Below are 25,241 nucleotides of genomic sequence, written 5' to 3'. Positions count from 1 at the left end.
CATGATATATGTAAAAAAGATTGGGGGTAACCGAACTAATTTTTGAGAGAAACTGAAAAAACCACAATATTTTGTCTCTTTTGGGATATCAATTTCGTCATTGTTACCATGGACACGTTTTTTTTTTCAAATATTGTTTTAGTAGCAATTAGTCTCGTGTTGGATGAAAATTTAAGCCACTTTCTTCTTTCCAAATGGAAAATATAAGGCAGTTGTCTATTTAGCCAAAAAGTGTATTGAGCCACCTTAATGGAAAACGCCCAAGGAGATCGATATTTGCCGACTGGATGCGGACTTTTTATTGAATGGGAGAGTGTCAAACCTCGCACACCCCCTCTAGCGACGGCTCTGGTTACATTGATCTATAACTCTCTGTGTTTACAAATATAACCACAAAAATTGTAAATATGCTTGTAAACATCATATTTAATAATCGTAGTGTTTTTAGGTGGCATTTACACGGTCACTTCCATATTGTGCCGACATGAAGTCCAAAATATTCATTTCCACCGAGAAGGATGCGGGTAGTGTTATGGGTCTGGATTCAGGATGGCCAGATCAGTTTGTTCCAGTGGAAGAGATGTGCAAACTCTGTTCGTCTCTTTTGTCTGAGCCGATGTTTCATCCAGGTCAAAGAGGAAAATCATACCTATTAACGGAAATGAACCCATTTACAGAGATAGAAATTAAAGTAAAGTTTTGCAAAAACAACAAGTGCAGAGCCATGCATCAATCAATTCCCACAGAAATTGGTAAGCAGACTCTATAGTTTATGTACTAGTGATTTTTTGAGTTGTAACTTCGGTTTAATTGTAGAAAACCGTTCATGGGGAAAGAATGAGGTTACAATCGCATTATTATAGTGAATGTTTTAAAATCTCGCCTTCAACAATCTCATGCATATGAAAACATCAAGCGGCGGGCCAGAAAAAGCGAGCTAGCCCGGCTAAGGCGGGTTGAACCTGTGGGCAATAAACGGGGCATATATACGATATAACTTTCGCTGAAGTTTTTAACCATTATCAGCTGGTGATGTCATTTTTGCAACATCTCAAATTTTTCTTTTTGTGCACAACATTTGTGTTATGTTTTTCTTATTCCTTACAAGAATTGGTTTTAATTTTTAATAGCCTGCTTTTTTATCAATTCAACGGAAAATCATAGTGATTAAAATGATTTTGGTCTTCTTTCAGCAGTTTGCCAACTACTAAGTATAAATAGATGCATTAATCTTAAGGACAGGACATAAGTAATTTTAAAAGCTATTATTTAAATTTTAAAGAGATTTGCGATTTGAAATTTTAAAGAGATTTGCGATGCATTATGCGAATAATATTTTCTGCATGTGAATGTTGGAACGAAGTAAAAATTTTTCAAGCCGTCAGCGTCACGCCAAAAACGGCTTCACTTTTTATCATTTATTATCCTTACCATTTTAGGTTTGTTTAATATCTTGGACAAGATAATGGTTTCATTATCAATATTGCTGGAAGTCAGAGAGTTTTTTAAATCCGGACATCCTTTGACCAACATAATAAATGCCAAGTTTAACACTCTTTTGATGAGAAGCAGACAGGTAAATTAGACCATGCATGCATTATTCGGTAGATTTTATAAAAGTACTTTTACTAGTTTTGCTATATAGCTATAGCGTAATCTATATGGTACCTTTTACCATAGATTTTCCTAATTTCTATATTATGTAATCATACACCTCCGGCGCACTGTCTCAATGATGTATACTTATGCATGACTATACGGCAAACGTAAAATTAATTCACTATATATGCAACTATATATGTTTAAGTGAATGCATTATCCTATAACGAGATTGAATATCTAAAAGATCTTTTTTATAATTCATGGCATTTGAGACAATCACTGAGAGGAATCTAGACAGTGTTGTTTGTGGAATATGTGGAGTATGCCCTGAAGTTTGTTTAGGAGATGGGAATGAAAAAAACTGCTGCAACAATTCACAGGTTTGTTAGTGCTGTTTTATGAATAGTGTTGAAACAAATATAAAATTATTGATAAAAAAAATCATTGGTAGTATATGCAATGATGTACCCGTTCATGATTTGATTAAGTATATATAGCTAGTGCATTAAAATACAATATAAATTTGTCAAATTCATACAGATAACATATACCAAGGAAAACAAACAACATGGTAGCATGATTTCATTCGAGGAATTACTGTCAAGAATTACATCTAGAGCGATAGAAAAGGCTGTTTACACAAGAAACGAAAATGCGTTCAACATCAAGATTGAAGAATTGCCGCCAATAATGCCTGATGCAATGCGAGATGAAAACACAATAAACTCCAAACATATGAGAAACAGAGTGCCTTTAAAATCTTCTCAGTATGATGGTTCGTTTTATTAATATTCCAGTAGCTATACTAGGATTAACTTGAATTATTTTTTTTCTAGTGGATATATTTATAATTTTTCTACATATGATTTTGTTAAGGTGATCCAGCAAAATTACACCAACTGATAAAGGCAAAACAACTTGATATAGACAATCTCAAAGAGATGTCTCTGGACACGATAAAAGACATATGCCAACAATGTTCCATTTCAACTCAGAGAAAATCAAAGGTAAATGCAATTTAATCAAATTTAATAAAAAAAAATTATAACTGCGTGTACAACTTTTTCGTGATGCTAATTCAATATATTGCAACTTTAGACAACACTGGTCGGTAATATTTACAGCCTATACGCATCTATTACAATCGGTCTGAGTCCATGCCACAACTTCTCCAAACTTCCTGGGAAAGCCGGTGGATTTTACCACATCGTGTGTCGCCATGGGGTAAGTATATTAAAAAGATGTATTAAAGGTAACTATAGTTGGTTCAATCATGTTTTTAGCAGGATAGATCTTATGCATAATGAAGTCAAAGTTTCTGCATGTATTACTACAAAACCTGCCGGCGTGTACTACAAACAATATATTATATGTATGTGCATATATATACAATATACTAAAATAAATTTTATGCTCTGTTGCAGTGTACTGTCGCATCAAAGTTTCTCGGCTTGACCGAGTCTGTACGAGATGCTGCAGACTTGTGTTTGTCATTAAAATACAAGCCTATAGTTTTTATCAATGACACACCATGTAGGTTGGCACGACATATGGAATGTAGATGTCCAGATATCTGCGCAAATTTATGGGGAAATAGGTGGTTGTTTTGAAACACCAACAACTGAAAGGGATCCAATGAAGTATCTAGAAACAAGAAAAACATCATATAATTATCTCATGTATTATTATCTCATGCAGGTATTTGCATTTAATTGCAGGAGCAAAAATACTGTTTTGGAATATATGAGAATAGAAGCTAGCTGGCTCTTTTTATTTTGGTATATTAGGCCTAATAGTTACCTGGGCTTACTTTATGTTACAGAACCACAACATTCCAGCAATAGTTCCACCTGAGTACAAAATGAACGGTATTGTGTACGTGGAAGCTGAAGAAGATTTATATGTCCACCCTGCTACCGGTACAACTGACAGGTACATCTTGGGAGACAGGTTCCATTCATCCACAAATCCTCATAAGTCGCCTCATGTGCGTATCACAATGTCAATCTTTGTGATCAAGCAAACTGCGTGGTAACCAGTACGGAAGAATCGCAAAACAACAGAAAGAACATCAGGCGGTTGCGTAGTTCATGTCATCAAAATTTTGAAATGCAAAATCAACAAGTTGTGAAAGATCAGGAGAGAAATCTCTCAAAATTGCTGAAAGGAGACCAAAAACTAGCTCGGGATCATTTGCTACGCTTTGTAGTGCACTAGTTGTCTATTGGTGTAAAAATTGTGTTTCAAGATGTCATACAAGTATTAGAACAACAATATAAAAGACAACGTGGTTGGAACATAACAATTATTACTGATTACTGATTGTGCCACAGGGGGCCCAAGTACATATTGTAACATCCTTTCTCTAATGTAAAGAAACTAATTGCCTTAATATAATGATAGATAAATGAAATAATTAATAAACCTAAAGTCAAGTAATATTAATACTAAATATGTTCCTTCCATAAAGATGGAACTATTGTATCTGAATAATATACAAATAATCATGATAGCATAAGTAAGTAAGGTTCATAGACAAAGTTCATACTAAGCTCATTTGACAAAGTCATTGAGGTGGGTTGGTTTCCTTCTGATCCTTGTGGATCTTCGTAGATGGACTTCTGGCTGATCAACGGGTATTACAACAGGAGGATCAACTGGATGGTGGTTGCTAGGTGGTGAGGGAGTCTGTTCGATGGGTGGTGAATTTGGTTGCTCTGCAGGTAGTTCCACAGACTCTTGGATCATCATTGGCGTCTCAGGGATTGCCATCTCCTCTGATGAAGAGAGATCCCTCGTCTTCCTCAAATCAACCCGGTTTCTTCTATACGTACCAGAGGGGGTCTCGATTTCATATGATCTCTCATCTAATCGCCTGCGTACAGTCCCTTTCTCCCATTCTTTTGCGCCAATTCTAAATGGCTTTAGCCTAATAGTGTCACCCCTGCGAGTACTTCCAGGTCCTTGGCAGATTTGTTGTAATTTCTACACTGTCTCCGTTGTTCTGATTTCAGCCTAAGTTGGTCTGTTTTCAGAAACTCTCTTCCCCTGGGTGCTAAATGTTCGGTCGTAGTAGGCAGCAATGATTTGGTACGTCGGCTGAGTAATCGTTGGGCTGGACTACTGCCTGCTCCTTGAGTAGGGGTGTTTCTGATCTCCAGAAGTGCCAAATTTGGGTCAGTATCACTTTTCATGCATTTCTTCAACACGAGCTTTGCTGCCTTGACTCCTGCTTCGGCCTTACCATTGGCATTGGAGTGGGTAGGGGCTGAGGGGCAATGCTCAAAGTCCCATGTTACAGCAAAGTTGTGAAACTCTTGTGAAGCAAATTGGGGTCCATTATCGCTAATCAGTTTACATGGGGCTCCATACCTTGAGAAATGCTGCTTGAGCTTCTTGATTACTGCCACAGATGAGATACTCTTCATTCAGTCAATTTCCCAAAATCCACTGAAATAATCAGTCGTCACCAGGTAATCCTTGTTGTCAAGTGTAAACAAGTCAGCACCTACAATCTCCCATGGTAATTTAGCTTCAACGGGCATCAGTGTTTCTTTCTGCTGTGCCCTGGCATAACTCTGACAAGCATCACAGTCGCTGGCCAACTGCTTGACTTCTGCAGACATCCCAGGCCAAAACACGCATTCTCGAGCACGTCTTAGCATACTATCACCTCCTAAATGCGAAACATGTAATTGTTCCTTGATGGACTTTCTTTCTCTCTCTGGAACAATGACTCTTTCTCCTTTGAACAACAGACCATCATGTAGTAGTAGTTCATCTCTATAGGAGAAAAATGGAGTAACAAGGGTTGAGAGTTCCTGCTTAGTTTCAGGCCAGCCTTTAAGAATGACAGCTTTGAGAGCTTGCAATGTCTCATCTTCTTCAGTCGCTTTCTTTAACTGCTTAAGCCTTTCTTCTCTGATTCTCAAGTGACTAACAGCATCTACCTTGACCAATAGCTCCTTGTCCTGTCCAGCACAAGGCAAGTAGGCGCGAGACAATGCATCTGCAATGTACATTTCTTCTCCTTTCTGGTATTTTACTTCTATGTCATACTGGATTAGCCTTAACATCATGCCTTGAAGTCGCTTGGGCACTTTATAGAGTGGTTTCTTCACAATCATCTCTAGAGGCTTGTGGTCACTGTAAACCACTGTCTTTCGCCCAAAGGTATACTGGTGGAATCGTTGAAGCGAAAACACAATTGCAAGACACTCTTTCTCAATTTGAGCATACTCACATTCTGGCTGTTAAAGCTCGACTTGCATATCCCAAAGGCTTTCCATCTTGAAGAAGAACAGCTCCAATTCCTGTACTTGAAGCATCACATTGGATCACGAGCTCTTTCTCTGGGGCGTAGTAGGAGAGTACTGGTGCAGTTGTCACAAGATTCTTAATTTCTTTCATTGCCCTATCTTGCTCTTCTGTCCATTCCCATTCCACATCCTGTCTGGTGAGTCATCGGATGGGCTCCATAACTGTAGACAGTCGAGGAAGAAATTTGGCTAAGTAGGTTATCATTCCTTGAAGTCGTCGCACTCCATCAACATTAGTTGGTTTTTCCATTTTCAAAATGGCTTCAACTTTCTTCATGTCAGGTTTTAGTCCCTTACTGGTGACTACGTGACCAAGGAAATCAACTTCACTTGTCTTGAAAACACATTTCTTGTAGTTGAGCTTGATGCCTTTCTTCGTACACACATCAAAGAGGTTTCGAAGCTTATTGTCATGATCTTCTTCAGAGCATCCGAACACTAAAATGTCATCAGCTACACACACAGTTCCTGGCAAGTTATTCAAACATTCATTAAGCTTTCTTTGGAAAATTTCGGCACTCACTTTTAGACCAAATGGTAGGCGACACCAACGAAATCTCCCAAATGGAGTAATGAATGTAGTCAGGTAGCTGCTTTTTTCATCTAGCTCACAATGCCAGTAACCATGAGCGAGGTCAACTTTACTAAGGAATGTTGCCTTTGCCAGCTCTGGCAGAACATCATCGATGGTAGGAAGTGGGTACCGCTCTCTCTGGAGAGCTTCATTCAGCACTTTCGGATCAATGCATACTCTAAGTTTACCATCCTTCTTCTTCTGTACAGAAATCTGAGAACACCATTCAGTTGGCTCTGTTACAGGTTTGATAACACCAAGGTGAACCAGATTGTACAGCTCTTGTTCAACAGCAGATTTGACAGCAATGGGTACACGTCGTGGAGGACATTGCACAGGCTTGGCATTGCCATCAATTCTAAGGGATACTTTACCAGAAAAGTTTCCAACAGTGTTATTATCAAAAACTGACTTATATTCAGAGACAAGTGTTGACACACCATCAGCAACTCCATGCACTTGCTTAAAGTTACCATAATTAATGGTGATGAGCTTCATTTGTTCAGCTGCTCTTCGGCTGAGTAGAGCGTGAGACAGTGTCAGATATTGCTTAACCACCTCAAACATCACATTGTATTTCTTTCCAGTTGTAGGGTTCTTGGTAATGATTCTGCATCTTCCAACTGGTTTCAGTGTTGACTTGTTATACATATTAAGCACAGTCTGTGACTTTTCCAGTTGTATGTCCTCATGAACATATTTCTTTGGTATAACGTTCACTGTCGCTCCACAGTCAACTTGGAATTTCACCTTTCCTCCATCCTCAAGAGACATTTCTGCGTAAACAGCGCCAGTAGAGACAGAGTTCACTGATTCTGCTATTACTGGAAACACCCATTCGGTGGAAGAATCTGATGAAGAATCATCTCTCACCACATGTGTTGGTTTCAGGGCAGAACAGCACCTGGCAAAGTGGTTTAAACCTTTGCATTTATTGCACTGCTTTCCCCATGCTTTACAAGCTTCTTTCTTCATTATGTGTTCAGCACCACAAAACTTGCATTTGTTAATTTTCCCTTTGTGAGTTAACTTGCTACTCACCTCATTAGTCTTTCTCGCGGCTTGATATCCTTTAGCATTTCTCGCCGCTGCTGAATACTTTCGGTTGTATTTACTGATGTTTACTCGATGCACTTCATCTTCTTTCCCAGCAATGACTTTCAACTGGCTGGTGGTTTTCTCGTGTGTGCGACAAATGTCTAGGGCTTTACGTAAGGTAAGCTTTCCTTCTTGCAATAAACGCTTTCGTGTGACATCATCTCTCACACCTAGGACGATTCTATCTCTCAAAAGAGACGTCTTCAAACATTCACAGAGATTGCAAGTTTTAGCTAGAGTCTTGAGGCTGGCCAAGTAATCATCGATAGTTTCATCAGACTTTTGAATTCTTGTGTTAAACTTGTACCTTTCAAAAGTTTCATTGGTTTCCCCAAGAATGTGTGCGTCCAATTTATTAAGAATATCTTCAGCAGTATCCGTATCGAGTGGATCACATCCATTATATATCTGCAAAGCTTCGACTCCCATCTTCGATATGAGAAGCGACTTTCTAAAGGCCGCTGGGTGTTGTTCAACATTAGACACAACACAATAATGCTGCCAAAGCTGTTTCCATATTTTCCAATTTTCTACGCCATTCTTCGCTAACTTAACTGGCTCGGGCGGTTTAAAAACATAGCCAGGTAGCAATGACGATCTTGAAGCTTGCTCACCCAATGAAGTAGAAGTATTAGGCTCAGATGACGATTGAGGCGTTGTAGATGAACCCTCGTCGGCCATAATTCTCGAGCCAAGTTAGACACGCAGCACACGCTTTCAACCCGTTTCTTTTACAAACAGATCAACAGATCAAATATCATATGATCCCACCGCTGCCACCATGTTTCAAGATGTCATACAAGTATTAGAACAACAATATAAAAGACAACGTGGTTGGAACATAACAATAATGGCGGATGGGCCGTGCATCCGGGCTTTTATTACTGATTGTGCCACAGGGGGCCCAAGTACATATTGTAACAAATTGTATCATAATTGAAAAACGGTTGAAATTCCAAAGATTGTTATGTTATCGATAACATCAATGTCCCCATGCATCAATTGACTTTAACTTTTTGAGATTTAGAAAAATCCTTGGCCAGTATTCAATTTGGGATTTGTCGCAATTATATCAGCCCTTAAACAATAAATGTACGTAGAAGCTGAAGAAGATTCGTATGTCCACCCTGCTACCGGTACAACTGACCGCTACATCTTGGGAGACAGGTTTCCATTCATCCACAAATCCTCATAAGTTGCCTCTATGTGCGTATCACAATGTCAATCTTTGTGATCAAGCAAACTGTGCGGTAACCAGTATGCAAGAATCGCAAAACAACAGAAAGAACATCAGGCGGTTGCGTAGTTCATGTCATCAAAATTTTGAAATGCAAAATGAACAAGTTGTGAAAGATCAGGAGAGAAATCTCTCAAAATTTCTGAAAGGAGACCAAAAACTAGATCGGGATCATTTGCTACGCTTCGTAGTGCACTAGTTGTCTATTGGTGTAAAAATTGTATCATAATTGAAAAACGGTTGAAATTCCAAAGATTGTTATGTTATCGATAACATCAATGTCCCCATGCATCAATTGACTTTAACTTTTTGAGATTTAGAAAAATCCTTGGCCAGTATTCAATTTGGGATTTGTCGCAATTATATCAGCCCTTAAACAATAAATGTACGTAGAAGCTGAAGAAGATTCGTATGTCCACCCTGCTACCGGTACAACTGACCGCTACATCTTGGGAGACAGGTTTCCATTCATCCACAAATCCTCATAAGTTGCCTCTATGTGCGTATCACAATGTCAATCTTTGTGATCAAGCAAACTGTGTGGTAACCAGTATGCAAGAATCGCAAAACAACAGAAAGAACATCAGGCGGTTGCGTAGTTCATGTCATCAAAATTTTGAAATGCAAAATGAACAAGTTGTGAAAGATCAGGAGAGAAATCTCTCAAAAATTCTGAAAGGAGACCAAAAACTAGATCGGGATCATTTGCTACGCTTCGTAGTGCACTAGTTGTCTATTAGTGTAAAAATTGTATCATAATTGTATTATAAGCGACCGGTCATTATTTATAGCCAGGCTTGGGACCAAAGAAAAAACGGTTGAAATTCCAGATTATGAAAAGTTGAGAGAAGAAAAATTTTACTTCCCTCAGGATTGTGAGGGCAAATTTTTTGGTCATAATCATATGTTTAATATTCAAAAGTGGCTCTATAAAACACAAAGGAATGTTTATATTTCATCATCTAAATTATCAATAACATCAATGTCCCCATGCATCAATTGACTTTAACTTTTTGAAATTTAGAAAAATCCATGGCTGGTATACAATTTGGGATTTGTCGCAATTATATCAGCCTTTAAACAATAAACTGTCATGAAAGGTACGGGCAGGTTGCAACCTAAAAAATCAAACTGAAAAAAAAATCAATCTCACAGGGTTGGGTATATATTTTTTTTGGGATTTATATTAGGTGCATGGGTAAAAATATTTCTTGTAGTCAAAACAGTTTCTTCTCGGGCCCCAACTCCGGCTATAAATAATTGGGTTGCTAATTTAAAACATCTTTTGAAATCCTTTCATATTTTACATCTCTGAGGCCGGTTGTTCGAAAGGCGTTTAGCTTAAACGGTGGATAAGCCACAGTATAAAAATACTCTGGTACATCTTGTGAATGACTAAAACTGCATCTTATGCATCCTATGTACTTCCATTGACAATTAAACGATTAACCTTGAAATATTTTAGCTCAGTTGTTCAACAAATATATAGTCACGGAAAATTTTGTTTTCCATTTTGAACTTATGAACTGTTTAAGCTAAACCCCTTTCGAACAATTCTATCTAATCTTATTATCAAGATAAATTTTATACTAATGAAGACTTTTGTGTGTTTTTTTCTCAGTGTTCGGTAAATTTTATACTAATGAAGACTTTTGTGTGTTTTTTTCTCAGTGTTCGGTGTTCTTGGCGTGCTCGGTGTTTTTTTCTTTGTATTATGGCGATGGGCGAGTCAACACTGATAATGTTGAGCTTGGTTATTCTAAGTTTCCTGCCGCTATTTTATCACATAAAGTCGCCAGTAGTGGCTACTGACTCCCACAATAATAGAAACGATATAAACCATCATGGATCTATCCTGATTTGGCGATCTCATGCTGACGAAAATATCTCATGGTGTTATGTTGAAACCGATCACTCGGAACGACAGGCATATTCTCAAATTAATGATGCTACAACTCATACTCTGAAAACGCAATCTGTTCAGCTAAGTATACTTATGGATACTAGTTATATGACGAAAGTTCAAGGAGTTGAAAGGGCTTACTTTTATGAACATAGCTCTTCACTGTTGAGGAAGAAGTCGAAAGACAGCCATGTTAGGTCAATTTGCATAAAATCGACTATGTTTATTATCAAATCCCCAACGGCTAATTTTCACAATTCCTCAATAATCTACAAACGAAAAACTCCATTAATAAACTCTTTGGAATGCAATTTTTTCCATCAAGCCAAAGTTAAAGTTAGCTGCACGTTGTTTCATCATAAATGTCGCAGATCTCGTAAACCGATCTCCTACTATTCAAACTCTACCGCTACATATCATATTCTATTATCTGGCGATATTGAGATCAATCCAGGCCCGCAACCAAAGCCAATAAAATGTCGTGTCTGTGAAAAGACAGTAAAATCGAATCACAAACGTTTTCTCTGCGATGTATGCCAAGACCTAACACACGCCAGCTGTACCGGTCTGACACAAATAAAGCAATTACGTGCCTGTATACCAAACAATTGGACATGCTCTTATTGTATCAGTTCGATACTACCATTTCATACCGAACGATCCATTGATTTTGATAACTCTATAGAAGAGACTCATGACAGTTCTCTCATGTCCACACCGAACAGCGATGTCCATTTATCCGAACTCGAGTCTCGACAAAAATTTCTACGAGTTGCCCATTTAAACACTCAGTCTATGACTTCTACTTTTGATAATTTTCGTCTTACGATTGAGACATACCCATTTGATATTTTTACTTTAAGCGAAACTTGGCTAAAAGAAAACAAGCTACTATTGCAATATGTAAACATCCCTGGTTACACTAACGTATTCCGCAACCGAGATAAGATAAGAGGTGGTGGCGTTGGCGCCTACATACGTAATGACATACCTTTCAAGCGTCGTACTGATCTTGAACAATTATATCCTGATTTGGAGGTCCTATGGCTTGAGATTCCAGGCCGAAACATAAATAGCAAACTGTTACTTGGCACGATATATCGCTCAGAACGTATAATGTCAACACAAAAATGGTTAGATACAATCGAGTCTTTACTCCTTGATATAATTACCACCTGGGACGGTTTACCTATTTTAATGGGAGACATGAACATTGATCTCATGAAACCTTCTGATCCAATAACAAGATCATACAATGATATGCTTCAGTCATTAAATCTTCACCAACACATCACCATACCAACTAGAATTACACAGTCCTCAAAAACTTTAATTGATCACGTTATTTCCAACAAGCCTCGCTGTGTGTCGTATTCAAACGTTTTACCCTGCCCTGCTGTTAGTGACCACGATGCCCCCTACGTCTGCCTAAATGTTCGCACTTCTCGTTTTCAACCGCGATACAAAATAATTCGAGACGAAAAAACCACAGATATGGCAGCGTATTATAACGATGTTTCTTCACTGCCATTCAGTGCAATCTATGCCTTCAGTGATCCTGAAGATATGCTTGAATCATTTAACAGCTTGATCCAAGACTGCATAAATCGTCACGCGCCAATAAAGCGAATAAAAGTTACTCGTCCTCCATGTCCGTGGCTCAAAACCGGTGATATACAAGCCCTTCAAATCCAACGCAATAAGCTACGCTTTGAAGCACACAAGACCTCTCTTGACAGTACATGGAATGCTTTCAGAAAGGTTCGCAACAGTTTAAAAACCAAGATCAAAGCGGCAAAACGATATTTCTATCAAATTGCCTTATCTTCCAAAAACTCCAAAAAGATCTGGAGAGTAATTCATTCTATTTTAAACCCTCCTTCGCAGCCACTTCGACACGATCCAAACGAATTAAATCTGCACTTTTCTGGTACTGTTCAGCGGACACTGGGCCACACGAATAACGACAGCGAAAACAATCTTTACGCTTACATTGACTCCTTGCCTATCTCTGATGAGCCAAGTTTCAATTTGAACAAGATCAGCCAACCCGAAGTCCTAAAAGAATTAAATAATCTTCGTAATGATAGCTCGACGGGTCCTGATCAAATTCCGGCAAAGTACATTAAACCAGTTGCCGATATAATCGCAGCTCCTCTGACGCACATTATAAATTCTTGTATTGAAGCTAATTTATTTCCCTGTGCCTGGAAGATCTCAAGAATATGTCCCATTCCTAAAACGGAAGCGCCAAAGACCTGCGATGATTTCAGGCCTATTGCAATCCTACCTGTCTTATCCAAAATATACGAAAGACTCGTCCTCAAACAGCAGCTGCCTTTCATCGACAACTGTCTTAATGACAATATGTCTGGCTTCAGGAAAGGCCACTCTACTGCCACGATTTTGATGGCCATGAGAGACGATATAAAGAGTGCCATGAAAAAAGGAGAACTTACGCTTATGCTTTTAGCAGACTTTTCTAAAGCATTCGATACCATAAATTTTAAGACCGTACTAAAAAAATTACATCGACTAAATTTCTCCCAGGGCTTTCTATATTGGATAACGAGTTATCTAACAAATCGCTTCCAATATGTTCAAGTTGATGACAAGAAATCCAACCAAACTCCTATATCCTTTGGAGTACCACAAGGATCCATACTTGGACCCTTTATTTTTAACCTATACGTATCTGATATCGATGTCCCTCAAACCTGCTATCAATACGCGGATGACACTTCACTATATGAACATTGTAAAACTGCCAAACTCGATCAATCAATCAATAATATGCAACAATCATTGGATTCCTTGAATCATTGGTCCTCACTTTCGAATTTGTCATTAAATCCGAAAAAAACCAAATCCATGCTATTTTCCACAGCTCAAATGTCACGAGCCCATTCCCTTGATAAAATCGAACTAGATCTTACGTGTGCAAATCAGAAAGTAAAACGCGAAACAACCACTAAATTACTAGGCGTCACCTTTACTGATCACTTGAATTGGAATGAACATATAAAGTATTTGACATCCTCCTGTTGTGCTATCTTGGCAGTTTTGCGCAAGCTAAAGCATATGGCCCCGTATAACTTACGTAAACAACTAGTCGAAATGCTTGTTATAACAAAACTAGATTACTGCGACACAGTATATAACCCTGTACACGACTACCAACTAAAGAGACTACAGCGCATCCAAAATGCATGCGCTGGTTTCGTTAAAGGCTCTTATGCTAAAGTCACAGATGTCATTAGCATTGGTTGGCTCCCTATTAAGGAGAGACGCGACTGGCATATCCTAAAAATGGCTCATAAAGCATTATATCAATCCCCATGGCCAGCATATCTCCCGCTGAAAATCCAATCAAACGAGAGGGTACTTCGCTCAAATGCAAGTTTAAAACTTCAAGTTCCGCTAGAAAGTGGAACTTCTCAAGATACAGCTTCGCAATTGTTCAATGCCTTACCTGCTGATATTAGAAACTGTGATCACTTTGCTCACTTCTCACGACAGTGTAAAGACCTCTTAATGAGTAATGCCAGAAACAAACAGTCTGTATAACCATATTTGTAACCTCAATTTCAATTTTCTGTAAAACCATAGTTTTAATCCAAAATTCTAAATTGTTATAGAAACTTTATCATCATACTTTTAATCCTTGTATAGCTTCAATTTCTATAGAGACAGTTTATTATAGATATAGTAAATGTATTTTATTATAAATTATTTGCAGATGTAGAGCCACGCTGTGGAAAAGCTGCAATAAATCATTATTATTATTATTATTATTATTATATTCTTGGCGTGCTTGGTGTTCTCAGCGTGCTCGGTGTTTTGGCGTGTTCTGTGTTCTCTTCGTGCTCGGTGTTCTCGGCGTGCTTGCTATGTGTCTGCCGTACTCGCAATGGACATTGTATGTCAAGTATACTATGCACAAGCATAGTATGGTAAATCAGTCTAAATAAGTTTAAATCATAAAAGTAATTATGTTAATTATGCATGCGATCACATTTTCAAACCGCGAGTATACTCCCAAAAATGCGGAATTCTGTTTGGAATGGAAAAATAGAAATTCAGATGGAAAAACCCATCAGCCAATCAGCATCGACCTTCTGAGAGGTGCTACAATACCCCAGTAAAAAAAAGCAAAAAGGAGGCTCAGCAAGGGGGCTCTGCAAGCCCCACCCAGTATCTCACTGCTACTGAACATTTTCATGCTGAACAAGTTGCCAAAGTGTTTTTAAACTTTTAAATTATCTTATAATTATAATAGTACACCCACAAAAAAGTGCACAGTTTGTATTATGTTATAATAGTTTTTATTATGTTATAAAAACTTACCTCAAATAAAATTGCTGAATGGTTAGAGATTTTCCACAGCACCCAAATCACACCATCACTGGAATTGGTATAATAGTGTTACTTAGAAGTATTTACCTTACCTTTATCCTCTTCACTCTAATTATTATTCTTCACTGATTGTTATCATTACTTATACTTATTAATAGCATACTAAAATTACTGGATGCTGATTGCATCAGCATAATAAGATACTCTTTTTGGGAAGATATTATAATCGGTTTGGTACCTCTGTCGTTATTGAATGAATTTGACAGTTTTCTTTAATGATTGGATGCTATGTAAGTTCCAAAATCTACTCGTTGGGGAAAGTTTGCTAGTAGGTTGTTTGTTATTTGCAGGATTTGTGGCTTATTGTATTTCTTAAATGAAATTGGGGTTTCAAACAATCCACACAACCTTTTCATGCTGCATTTATCGATTAGTTTGGAGCCCACTCTTAAAATTGTTTCATATGTTTAGACTATGGTGCTGACATAATCAATAACCATTATTGACTAGACATTATTTGATAGTTGTTGACTAGCAGCAGTTGGATCTACCTCTTGAGCAGAAGGACATTTTGGGGAGTGTCAGTGAAGGATCTTCTTCTGGAAGAAACCCAGACAGAACTCACAGGGCAAGTAATTGGAGGGGTCTTTATCCTCATGTCCTGGTTTTGGCATTACTTTTAGTTCAACTCCATGAACCTCCAACACTTTCAAATTGTGGGTAAAATTTCCAGTACCAACTGGTTCATGCTGTCATTTTTGTAGAGACTTGTTTTACGGACTTGAAAGTGATGTTGACTAAGCTTGCCAAATTCTTTCTCATGAAAGTAACAGGTCTTTTTTTGTTATATACCCTTTTTCATCTTTCTCACTACTTGACATTATGTACACTAATAGCCTAGGACCTGTAAAGGAGATTGTATGCATTTCATTTAGGACATAAAATTACCATGGTGGTCAACATAGCATACGTGCCAAAATCTGAATCCAAGATGAAAGTCCTGAAAATGACCACACCCAGAAACCGCATAGTCAACATAGCTCTAAATCCTGAATTATCAAAGCTACAGTCTTTCTCAATTTTTATATGTTTAAGAATGGTCGCTTTTAGGGGTGGTCACTGCAGGGTGAAATTACCCTACGTGCTCCTATGTTATTTTCATGTAATCGCGCTGACGACTTCATTTGTACCATCCCAGGGTGATCCATATGCAACTCCGCCAACACCTGCCCTTGATACCTGGTTGGAATGACAACTCAGGTTCCTCTCAGAAGACAACCCTCTTCTACGGTAAACTCATCTTGCTTTGTGGAGTAAAATCGAAGGTCTTTCAGTAGACTTTGCTTTTCAGGCAACCATGCAACAGAAAATACTCTATGCAGGATACAATCGGATCTTTCTGTGTGGCGTCTCAGATCATCGATACTGAAATAGGAGCAGGTTCAAGTTGAATTCGATTTACTTCATCCACTTTGCAAAAAACATAATTATTTACGAAATATTGCCGCCGTTGATAAATTTTAATCATGGATTTCGACAATCTTGGCCAAAACGCTTGGGGTGATTGCATTTTTTTCTCAAAAAATGTATTCTCCCCCCCCTCATATAATGTTGAATTCTAATGCACTTTTGTTTCTACGACATTACAACAATTAATATATTAATTAGGGACCAACATTGAAAAGGGGGAGGGGGGGAATCGGCGAAAATGCAAGCATAGGTGGTCACAGTAGTTGTGATATTGCAATAGCATGTGCCGTCCCTATTCACTTTTGGCCAAGATGTGCTAACCACTCCCACAAGAGGTTCTGCTATGCACATGTTAAAATATCAACAACTACCAGCAAACAACATTATGCTTTCCACAGTCCGCACAAGAGGCTTTTGGCCAGAGGGTGACTCGCCAAGAAGAGCTTGTCAATGCATTCACCTCAAACAGATCTCACTGATGATCATTTAGTAACTTCTGTATACCTTTTTCAGTGCAATAAACAGTTTTTTCCCTTTACAAAGTAAGATTCAGGTGACATCATGAAATCATCATTTCGAACATCCTCAGTACATAGGTTAGTATATGTAATGTTCTGTTCTGGTTTTAATGAAAGCGAATAACTCTACGTACAGAATGTGGTTGCTTATATAGAAACCTAATTTGCATTGCTAATAAATATACCTAATTACTCCTATGTTACAATGGTGGCTGAAGTAAACAACGTTGTAGTTTCCCGTAGTACAAAAATATTTTGTCTGCTGCGTAGCACATCTGCCACAAATGAAACTCCAACCAGGCTGGGTGGGTCACTGGTGTTGTGTTGTAAAAGTGGTTGTGGGAGATGTTGGAGTGAGGCGCAAGTGTGACATGTATTTGAGATGCATTCGATAGCTTTTGTCAAATCGAGAGCATAGAAGTGTCACTTCATGGCAAGACTAAGTTGGTGTGGAGTGGGATGGTCAAGTCGCAGATGGAGAGCGGTTACGAGTCCGTCAGGGGCACTTCTCGGAACAATTATTAATTCAGTGCTTGGGGATAAGGGATCTGTTTGGGGTACAACGAGGAGGCCGCCTTTGGCAATGGAAGCAACGTTTAAATACTTCTTGACATCTTTGATGTTTTTAGTTTTCTTTGAGGGACGTGTTCCCTGCTTTAAGTGGGCATGTGTCCGACGAAAATCAGGACACTCGGCTTGAATTGTGCTCCAGGCAGATCTGGTAGTGAAAGGAAGATGGGACAAGTCCCATATGTCTTGAACTGAGGTGGAGCGAATGACAGAATCTTCAGTTACAGAGATGAAGGTACAAACTTGACAACGGGGCTCAGTGCACTCAGCAGCGTTGTGCCTGGAGAAATAGGAGGGGATGTTAGCTGATCCTGCAAGGTGTTGGACAAAGACTGCATATCGACTGACAATAGAGAGAAAAGATGTTACACAAGGGCTTGCGGAAAACTCTCTACAGCATACTTTCTTGATTGCCTGTACACATGGTTGCTGTCCGTTAATAAACAGGTTTGCTGAGTTGACTGGATTATGTAGGGACTGAAATGCTTGATGGCAGTGGCGATGCTGAGTGCCTCTACTTCACATGGCAACCAGGTAACTTGGTGTTTTCGAAGCTTAGCACTAAAGAAACCTGCAAGGTGGATCTTGTTGTAACGGTTGATGTACAAGGTGGCACCAATACCATATTTACTGGCAGATCCATCTGTGGCAATCCACAGCTGGTCTGATGGCCGAGGCAGAGTGATCGACTTGTGTTCAGCAAGAGACGTTTGAGCAAGATGGAACTGCTCCAACAATGTGTCCATCCATTTTATCTTGGTGCAGGATTCCTGACCTGCACTGACCTGTTCGAGTGGTGCGAGAAGTTGAGAACACCTTGGTAGCACACAACTGAGGGATTTATAGGCTCCAAGAAATGACTGTAGGCTGCGCACTGTCTCTGGTGGGGGGCAGGAAGATAATGTAGCAATACAATGTGGGCTTGCTGTTAAGGAACCTAGGGTCCATATCCATCCAAGAACAGTAGTGGAGCGAGGACAAATTATGGTTTTAGATGGAGAAAGGTGTAGGTTACACTTCGCAAGGGAATCCAGGATACATTGCCAGTTCTGAAGAAGTTCCTCAGGTGTGTCTGCTCCGCAATTTTGTGGCTATCCTGTCCTGTTGACAATCACCAAGGGCTCGGCACATCAGCTCCTCTAAGGCAGTCTCCGAGCCAGGCATGCCCATGGCACAGGGGGTGTATGCTAGGATGCTTCAAGAAGGTGCTGTGAAGGTCGTTTAGGTTTTCAGCACAGATGTTGTTGCATTCCTCATGTTCGAATATATTATCCACCAACTCATTATTGAGCCCCAAGATGACCTGACAGCTTTGTTGATGCATTTTCAAACCTCAAGCCTCCTTTACAAATTTCCCACAATAACAATACAAATTTTCCCACAATAATAATAATTTTCCCACAATAATTCTGATTGTTTTTTATCTGATTGTTTTTTATCTGATTGTTTTTTAATCTGATTGTTTTTTATCTGATTGTTTTTTATCTAAACCATTCTACTGTTTTATGTGATCTAAATGTGACCAGGCCTAGCTATCTCGGGAAGAAGATGTCATATCGTAAACTCAAGAGCATAAATATGGAATTATTTAAAGAAGATCTACGTCTGTCTGACTTATGTCAACAACCTCCTGAGGAACTTGACGAATTGACTCATAGTTATAATACCACACTAAAGGGAATTCTTGACAGACATGCACCCCTTCGAGTAAGATCTGTAGTTGTTAGACCTCGAGTACCTTGGTTTACTAATGGCATTCGCGAAGCAAAAAGGGAACGGCGCAAAACTGAACGAAGATGGAGAACTACAAACCTTGATGTAGATTTTCAGCAATTTAAAAAGGCAAAGAATCGGGCAACCTATTTGATGAATAGAGCAAGAGGTGAATTCTATAGTAACTTAATTAGTGAGAACTCTGGCAATCAAAGAAAATTGTTTTCAATTACAAGGAAACTTTTCAATCAGAGTAACGAGATTGTTCTTCCACCTAATTGTAATATGACAAGCTTTGTTGACGATATGGGGTCATTCTTTATAAGGAAGATTACAAACCTACGTGCAGAATTGGCTTGTGTAGACAACCGTACTTATAGCAATCTTGGTGATCCATGTATATCATTATTTGAGAAATTTGAACCTTTGGAGATGGAAGCTGTCAAGCACCTTGTTTTAGAGTCAAACATAAAATCATGCTCCTTGGATCCTATCCCGACTAGCATAGTAAAGGAATGTTTGGATGAATTGCTACCAGTGGTAACATCTATTATTAATAATTCTTTGTCATCAGGAATATTTCCTAATAGATGGAAGAAGGCTTTAATAATTCCATTACTGAAGAAGTTTGGCTTGGACTTAGCTTTCGGAAATTTTAGGCCTATTAGTAATTTACAATTTGTGTCAAAGTTGACCGAAAAGGCTGTTTTCAACCAAACGCACTCTTATCTAGTTTCAAATTATTTGTTTCCTCTTTGTCAATCCAGTTATCGGAAATATCACAGTACAGAGACGGCGTTACTAAAAGTAAAGAATGATATTTTAATGAATAGGAATAACCAAGAGGTTACATTATTCGTTTTATTGGATCTCAGTGCTGCCTTTGACACGGTTGACCACAGTATTCTTCTTAAGCGACTACAGGAAGACTTTGGAATCTCCAGAACAGTACTTTCTTGGTTCTCTTCCTATCTTTCTGGCAGGTCTCAAAAAGTCGTAATCGATGGTGTTTACTCTAGAAAATTTGATCTAAGTTTTGGTGTCCCGCAGGGATCATGTTTGGGACCGCTGCTTTTCATCCTATATACGAGTGAGTTGTTCAGAATTATTGAATCTCATTTACCCAACGCGCATTGTTTTGCTGATGATACTCAACTGTATTTATCTTTTAAACCTGGAACTATGTTGGATGAAGCCTATGCTGTTCGAGCCATGGAAGCTTGTATTGCCGACGTACATCAGTGGATGCTTTCTCAAAAACTTAAGCTTAATCCTAAGAAAACAGAGTTTATGATCATTGGTACAAGGCAGCAGCTGGAAAAGGTTAACATTGATTGTCTATAAGTGGGAGACAGGCAAATTACGCCCTCATCTGTGGCGAAAAACTTGGGATCTTGGTTCGATTCTAAATTAAACATGTCACAGCATATTAACAAGACATGTAGCTCTGCTCTCTTCCATCTTTATAACATCCGTAGAATACGAAAGTATTTAACTCGCCAAGATGTGGAGTGTTTGGTGCATGCACTTATTTCAAGTAAGATTGATTACTGCAATGGATTGCTTTATGGTATTCCAGCCGTTCATGTAACAAAACTCCAGCGTGTTCAAAACAATGCTGCAAGATTGGTCACTGGTATTTCACGATTCAGTCACATTACACCTGTCTTGGACGCCTTACACTGGTTGCCTGTTGCTTACAGGATTCAGTTTAAAATTTTATTAACTTTTAAATGTATACATGGACTAGCCCCGAAATATTTAATGGATCTTATTAACATTAGAAGGCATACTAGGTACAGTTTAAGATCATTTGAAAGCTTGATACTATTGCCACCAACAGGAAAATGTTTGACGACTCTTGGTGGGAGAGCATTTAGATCAGCTGCTCCAAAACTCTGGAACATTATGCCAGCAAATATTCGAAATATGGACAATTTAAATTCGTTTAAAAAGGCATTGAAAACCTACTTATTTAGGATGGCCTTTGAACACTGATATATATTACGAACTGAACTCTAATTTTAGATGTAAATAATTTTAATATAGTAACTGTAATTTAAATCTTAGATTTTTATGTAATGCGCATATGAACATATCTGCATGCTAATATGTGCAATATAAATTCAATTATGTTAATGTTAATGTTAACACTTGGTACCAGACTTTTTATTAATCCTTGAATTAGGTGAGCAGATGACGGGTTCCGCATTTATTCTAGATAATATAGGATGATTTGGATAGACATTTGAGTAAGGGTTGGTAATTTTCTCTTTACAACGCCATTGATGCCGACCAAGAGACACAAAATCTTTGCCACAAAACGAACATATAACACGAGACAAAAGTAGACATATAAAGCTTGAACGTATCATAATTAATACTGATGAATTCAAAATTTTTAGATCGTAAATCAAGTAAAAGGATTTTGATTAAACCACGAACATGTGTAGAGCACGTTTTGCTCTACTCGATGTCATAATAATAATGATGATAATGACGATGACGCCAACCAATGAGGTCCAAACCTCCACTTCTACCACACTCCCACCATGGCTTCCCAGGTCCACTGAGTTTTCTAAGGTTGGAATATGTGATGGTTGAGTACTGCCGGATCTTGTTCACTCGATTTGAGACAAACTGTTTCTATTCGCCTGTACCTAGTATCCAAAACAGCACCACCATGCTGCCAACCAGCAGTGGAGGTCTTATGTAATGATGATTGGTTGAAATGCTTTCTGGACATTGATAATCAATTTGGCAGCCATGTGACCTGCTACCAATTCTAATCTTGGTATTGTGAGACCACATATGGCCAATCGCGACTTTGCCATCACAATATTTGTGCTACTTCATCTTCCTGCTTTATCACAGCGTAAACGACTGAGCAGATCCACAATGCATGTAAGGTTACTTCCTTAATTGGTTGTTGCAGGGGTGTAATTACAGGGGTGTTCCATGCTATTTGCAGCGAGTTAGGTAGCTTGGTATCCCAGTTGAGTTTCTCATCACTTATGTCATGGTAGATAAGCTGTCCAGATAATGTTGGTGGGAGGACTAACCCGAGTGGGACATTTACTTTTGCTAAGGTTGATAGGACTTTTCTTTTGGTTTGCTCTGTTGCTCCCTTGGGGAATTCAATTCTCAATGTATTATTCTCTTTATCCCAGGTGTGACCAAGCAGCTTAGTTTCAGATGATGTGGTTCTCAACTGTTGTTTGGCATCCAAAACTTCATCATTTTCAACATTTACTTCATCATTCTTCTCTAACTTCTTCTTGTTGCTATGCCACTTGTGGTGATGGAACATTTTGTCCTTAAATATTTCCTTTGTTTTTAGCTTCTTCGTTTCTGCTCCTTGGACAGTAGCACAACCCGACAGCCAGTCATCCACATACATACTCTTGCATACTTCTTCAGCAAACTCTGGACTCAGGCTGTAAGCAATCATTCAGGGATAGCTGGTCTCCTCATTCTTTAGCTGAGGCATCATAAACCACTCTCATTCTCAAACTTTCTGCTTGTTGTTTCATTATTACCCAATTCTTGGTGCAGTCTCCATTTTTATTGGTGCATACTCACTGGCGCCAAGTACTACATGCAAAGGTAGATGAGGGTTGATGTACACATCATTGATTCAAACTCCATTGAGATGTGAATGTTTTTTCAATAACGTTTCATGATTTGGATTATCCAAGGGCATCAATTGGGGTTTGTCCACTTTAATTACATTGATGTCCATGGAGAAATCACCATCTACTTACTGAGCTGATCTTGACATTGTAGATTTCCACTTTGGTCATAGTTGTCATGAGCATCATCTCTATCTGCTTGGTCTTGACTTTGGTGGGCGGTTTGTGAAGTGCACTTATTAGTTTGGCGGAGGCATACATACCCAGCCCCAGTACCATCTACCTCAAGCAACACGACTGGATATATCACTTCGCTTTTGCCATCCTGTTGTGCTGACTTTCATATATTGTGTTTGCTTTCAGAGTCGCATATTGACAAATGTTTTTTGCCAGTTCTGACAGACAGTAGTACTTCTACATTCTGCTTAATTGTGTTGAATATCTAACTCCTTTTGTCCTCTTGGTTGTGTTCAACTGGGTTTTTGTGAGTCCATTCTGATAGAGCATCGCATATTTGTTTGAAAGTCCGCTCTTTCCATTTAGGGTTTGTTTGCACTAGGTCTCACTCAGGACATTATATCGTAGTTTCTTGAAGAACAAATGAATTTTCACAGGTTGAGCGCTGTTGATAGTTGGCAGGACTTTGCCTTGCTTTATCCTTACGGCTCAGAAGGAAAGTTCAAACTCGGAACAGATACCAAATTTAAGTTGTGTGATTATAAAAAGGATCTTGGAAAATCCTATCCTAGAATCATCTTGTTAATTTCTTGAAAGACAGACCTCATGCTTGCACGCATGTCTGTAAAAATTGAAAGTGATAAAAGCTGCAATAGTTTGGATCAGGATAACATAAAAGAAGATTCTAACCAATCAGACAGACCAGATATCTCATTTAGGTCTCCAGTAGCACCCATGTTGACACTATAACAGGTAAGTTAGTTGAAGAAGTTATGGGAATGTCGATTCTGCTGGGTGAACCTGCACCCAATTTTTTATCTCAAAATTTATTTTCATATTGACAAAAAGACCTGGTTGGTTGACAGTGGTTACTCCCAAGATTGCCTCACAGTAACCAACAAGGCGTGTGTATATGTAAATGTCAAAAGGGTTAGGTGTGAATCCAATTAGGGCATTTGTTTACATTTTTATTCTACCAATCAAAACTATATATAGGAACATGTAATAGGTGGACTTTCATAAACTTGCATAAAATAGACCTTGTTTGTTCCTTGGTGATGGAGCGCAACTAACTAAAGCGTTTAAAAAAGAAACGTTTTGCTATAATATTTTGGTAGTTAAAAAAGGTTTTATTTGCTGGTAGAAATATTCTTATAGGAAAAAATCTACTTCAGTATTTTGTCATCATATTATTTGCTTATGTTAATTAACTTCTAAATTTAGCTTAGGAATTGTCAATCAGATGAGGAATTACAACACTCTTTAATGCAAGATGATATTTCTTATGCACTTGAAAACATTGGATACCAAGGGAATCCACAAAGAGTCATTACTGATTGTGACAACATACTTAGTAAGTCATATTAGTACTTTAAACGAAATAACTATACACACTCTCAGGGCTGGTGAAGGGTGTTGGTTGTGACAAACAAAAAGTATTTGACAGCTAGGCTGGAGATGAAGAACTGATTAGGTTTGAGTAAATTTATTCTTTGAATTTATTTCATTTGGGGCCACTGACTTCTTTGGAAATGTGAAATTTTTTGTTTTAATCTATGGAATGTAGGGGGAAACGTAAAAAACATTTCTGGTTTAAAATTTCATATACAGTATATTCTTATTTAATTTCACAGGGCTTTAATTGTTAAAGATCAATTCAACAATATTTTACCACGACATGGCCAGAAACTCAAGACATTTGTACTTAGCATGTGCGAACTTTAAAAAGCAAGATGGCTGATACAATACCCTAAAATAGTATAGGGAACGCCTTTTTATGTAAATTTAATCCAAATCCAATTGACATAACAAAACAATTGTAGTCATACAAGTCAAATATAGTGTCCTATAATTACCTCATTGTAAGTCCATTTCTTTACCTGTGTTGCACAGATCTGGCCCATACTGGAAAGTTGGCTTTTGCTGCCGCAGGAGATTGCCGCAACTTAACCTTCTATCCTGCCCCAGTGAGCTGCAGAGCGCAGACCTCCTGCCACATGGTTGCTGAGTGTTGACCAATGACCATTTAGTATTGCAGACGCCTGCGCGCGCCAGGCTCACTGATGCGCATA

General features: G+C 38.5%; 3 protein-coding genes across 3 annotated transcripts; 1 reads left to right on the top strand and 2 right to left on the bottom strand.

Annotated features, from left to right (window-relative positions):
* The first annotated feature begins 1,862 nt into the window (after positions 1–1,862).
* Positions 1,863–3,212, top strand: LOC114541216 (HMG domain-containing protein 3-like). The gene is made up of 5 exons (XM_028561200.1): positions 1,863–1,982; positions 2,143–2,377; positions 2,479–2,609; positions 2,701–2,826; positions 3,027–3,212. Exons 1-5 carry the CDS (start codon positions 1,863–1,865, stop codon positions 3,210–3,212), a joined length of 798 nt encoding a protein of 265 aa, XP_028417001.1.
* Positions 3,213–5,030: 1,818 nt separating this feature from the next.
* Positions 5,031–5,729, bottom strand: LOC114541215 (uncharacterized protein K02A2.6-like). Its single transcript, XM_028561199.1, has one exon. It carries the CDS (start codon positions 5,727–5,729, stop codon positions 5,031–5,033), a length of 699 nt encoding a protein of 232 aa, XP_028417000.1.
* Positions 5,730–5,841: 112 nt separating this feature from the next.
* On the bottom strand, positions 5,842–8,274 carry LOC114541213 (uncharacterized protein K02A2.6-like). The gene is made up of 2 exons (XM_028561198.1): positions 6,145–8,274; positions 5,842–6,051 (listed from the first exon to the last, which is right to left on the bottom strand). Exons 1-2 carry the CDS (start codon positions 8,272–8,274, stop codon positions 5,842–5,844), a joined length of 2,340 nt encoding a protein of 779 aa, XP_028416999.1.
* Between the last annotated feature and the right edge of the window lie 16,967 nt (positions 8,275–25,241).

This window comes from Dendronephthya gigantea, unplaced genomic scaffold (genome assembly GCF_004324835.1).
Source record: "Dendronephthya gigantea isolate DGI-Jeju-01 unplaced genomic scaffold, DenGig_1.0 000275F, whole genome shotgun sequence".
NCBI lineage: Eukaryota > Metazoa > Cnidaria > Anthozoa > Malacalcyonacea > Nephtheidae > Dendronephthya > Dendronephthya gigantea.
This window is presented reverse-complemented; position numbering and strand designations above follow the sequence as displayed.

Bases quoted from the DNA above. Each gene is read 5' to 3' on its own strand.
- LOC114541216 (XM_028561200.1), top strand. From the start codon at position 1,863: ATGGCATTTGAGACAATCACTGAGAGGAATCTAGACAGTGTTGTTTGT. The intron at 2,378-2,478 runs GTTCGTTTTATT...GATTTTGTTAAG, and splicing joins AAAATCTTCTCAGTATGATG to GTGATCCAGCAAAATTACAC. The intron at 2,827-3,026 runs GTAAGTATATTA...GCTCTGTTGCAG, and splicing joins ACATCGTGTGTCGCCATGGG to TGTACTGTCGCATCAAAGTT.
- LOC114541215 (XM_028561199.1), bottom strand. From the start codon at position 5,729: ATGATTGTGAAGAAACCACTCTATAAAGTGCCCAAGCGACTTCAAGGC.
- LOC114541213 (XM_028561198.1), bottom strand. From the start codon at position 8,274: ATGGCCGACGAGGGTTCATCTACAACGCCTCAATCGTCATCTGAGCCT. The intron at 6,052-6,144 runs GTGCGACGACTT...CTCACCAGACAG, and splicing joins AACCAACTAATGTTGATGGA to GATGTGGAATGGGAATGGAC.